The sequence below is a fragment of the Gekko japonicus genome, unplaced genomic scaffold (genome assembly GCF_001447785.1).
Source record: "Gekko japonicus isolate JY-2015 unplaced genomic scaffold, Gekko_japonicus_V1.1 scaffold39, whole genome shotgun sequence".
NCBI lineage: Eukaryota > Metazoa > Chordata > Lepidosauria > Squamata > Gekkonidae > Gekko > Gekko japonicus.
The window spans coordinates 2,038,221-2,041,196 of NW_015169778.1; the positions used below are offsets into that span (position 1 = coordinate 2,038,221).

A 2,976-nucleotide genomic window follows, 5' to 3' on the forward strand; every position below is an offset into this window, starting at 1 on the left:
ATGACTCCCCTTGTTGAGCTTCAGGAGTGGACTGGCCATTTAGCTTACAGGAAAATTTCCCAGTGGGCCACTGCCCTAGAGGGCCATTTTCACTTCACTCATGTTGAGCCGTCACTTGATTGTCCATTGAGAGCAGCTAAGAGACTGTTAAAGGGAGGGAAAGGAAAGTGTGTCAGCCTGGAGGGGAATCTTGGAGGGGTAACAAGGCAGCAGCAGACATTAAAGAATTGTTGCTGCAGCTGCTGTTGAATGAAAGGGGTGTTTCCAAATTGTCTACTACTCTCTCACAGTTTGTTATGGGCCCTTAGATTACTAGGTTCTCATCCTTCATCTTGGCCAATCCAGGAAATGTAAATGTATCCATGGTCGTCTATAAATAAGATCTTTGCATCTTGCAATGTCAGACTAAGAAACTTGCAAGACAGCTTACTAAAAGCAGACTAAGATCTAACAAAGGTAACAGCAGCACTCTTGTTACCACTGCTGCCAAATACAGAGTCTTTTTCTCTCTCCCCGAGGCAGACTGTTCCACTGCTCAACCCCTCTTCCTAACTGTAAGAGTGGTTGAGCAGTGGAACAGTCTGCCTCGGGAGGTGGTGGATGCTCCTTCGCTGGATGTATTCAAGCAGAGGCTGGACAACCATCTTTGTCAGCTATGCTGCCATGGAAGTTGGGGAGCTCAGTATGTGTCTGGTTAATTGCTACTGCATTCCTTTCAGGTTAATTGCTACCGCATTCCTTTCTGTGCTTTTCTGCTTTGCGCCAAAATGCTTATCTATACAGATGGGCAGGAGGGAGTTGTATTGTCTGAGTTATTCCTAGGTGCCGTGGGAGAGTGTTGGTTCTCAGCTTTAGCTAACTACCGGTTTCCAAGCTTTATCCCATGCGTGGGAGGGTGCCTAATTGGCCAGTGCTGGGAGGGGGGGCATACAAATACCCTATATCCTATTATGCCCATGGGGCCGCCCCATTCTTAACAGTTACTGCATCTATAGCTCTGCAATAAAAGTATTACTGTTCCTGAATGTGTGTACTTCGTTGTTGGCTGTGGGTTCTGACAATCTTTCAGATATGTTGTAAGTATGTAGGACTATCTTTCGGCTATGCTCCGGCAGAGTGCAGGGGGTTGGACTAGATGACCTGCAAGGTACCTTCCAACTCTAATATTCTATGATTCTATACTTTTCTTCAGGATAGCTGACTCCATGGAATTTGAAGATGGAGGAGGCAGAGTTGGCCTGGAAGACTGATGGACATAGGCCAAACATCACTGCTATCTGCATGACCTAAAAACATTACTGAAAACAAATGCGAGAGCTAGGTGGGATAATATTATCTTTCCCTTTGAGTGGAAGTAGCTAATCTAACCAACCAAATGACAATGTTCATTTTAAGCAGGACTTACTCAACTACAACTTTTAAAGTTACAATGCCAAGAATAGGTATTCTGAGAGCCCTAACATATGTTAAGGTCTGCCAGAGGCAACAGTATAATTCAAACAGTTGCAGAAAGAGAGAAAGCGTGGACTCTTCATCCATAGCACACTAGAGAATCTTGAGGAAGCTGAAGATCATTGCTTTATTATGTTCAGTACCAAGGAGAAATTCATTATTCTCATACACAGCATTTTAAAGGGCTTGCAAAGGATAGAAACCAGTAATATTACAGATACAGATTTATGAGCTATTAAGTGTATAAAGGAGTACAATAGCAGAATAGACAGCGAAAACAGTAGTCATGAATGTTGATGCACAACACTTTTGCCTAGCCTGGGATATTACATTTATAAGATTTAAAGAGGAAGGCAAAGCATACCATACTGGGACAAAGCAACATAGCACAAAAGATGCCCAGCCTTGTTTTACCACTGCTATATCAAGATGTAGTCATCAGGTTGGAGCCACTGTGAAGCTTTGAGATCTCCAGTAAAAAGGAGGCAAATACTTTTGCTCCATTGATGTAATTGAGCCTGATTGGAAACAAAAAGAAAAGAAGGTATCAAGCAATCTGAAAGGTAAAGATTCTGTATTGCTTTGTGCAGTGCCAAAGACACTCAACTCTTTGGGGCTAAAATAGAAGCTGAATGTATGAAGAACTCTAAATATATTTTTCAGGAACAGTAATATATCATGTAATCTAGAGGTAGGGATGGGCACGAACCAGAAAACCCCAGTTTGGTTCATGAACCAAACACACACATGTCCCGAACCAGTTCACGGACCCAAACCTCCAGAATCACAGGGCATCTCCAGCTGACTCTCCTCTAGTTGCCCACCAAGTTTGGTGAAGATTGGACTTGGGGGCTCTGAGTCATAGAATCCTAAGCAAAACACCCCAGGAAAGTGCTTTTTGGGAAGATGTCAGGTGCAGCTTCAGGAGTGTATAGAATAAAACCTGTGCAAGCTAGAGACATCCACCTCGCAATGCAACTCCTCAGGATGCCTCCCCACATTCCCTGCAAGTTATGTGTGAATTGGACTTGGAAGGTCCGAGTTACAGGCCATTGAACAAGGTACCTCTAGGAAATTGCTTTTTGGAAAGACATCAGATGCGAGTGTTCAGGAGTGTATACAATGGACCCTGTGTGAGCTAGAGGCATAAAACTTGTGGCATACCTCCCCTGCATGCCCCCCAAAATGCCCAACCAGGTACGTGTGGTTTGGACTTCAGGGGTCTGAGTTATGAACCCCCAAACAAGATGCCCCCTCCAAAAGTGCTTTTAGGGGAGATGTTGGGCACAGTTCCAGGAGTGTATGGAATGGACCCTGTGCTAGCTAGAGGCATCAAACTTGAGGCATCAAACTGTTTGGTGAACACCTAGGTGACAAACCTCGACACGCAAGCCTCGAATTGTGCATAGTTTGACTTGGATTTTGGCTTGTCACCCAGTTTGTGCCCATCCCTCCCTAAATGGCTAGTTCAGTACTTCAAGGACTCACAATGCTAGCATGTGCGTTGTATCATAATATATATAA

General features: G+C 44.2%; 1 protein-coding gene across 1 annotated transcript in view; it reads right to left on the reverse strand.

The window, feature by feature from the left end:
- Window positions 1-1,639: 1,639 nt before the first annotated feature.
- Window positions 1,640-2,976, reverse strand: part of CNDP1 (carnosine dipeptidase 1 (metallopeptidase M20 family)) — a 31,124-nt gene continuing 29,787 nt past the window's right edge. The window contains exon 12 of the mRNA XM_015416735.1: window positions 1,640-1,970. Coding sequence (XP_015272221.1) covers window positions 1,877-1,970 — 94 coding nt within the window. The 3' untranslated portion in view covers window positions 1,640-1,876. The remainder of the gene's footprint in view (window positions 1,971-2,976) is intronic.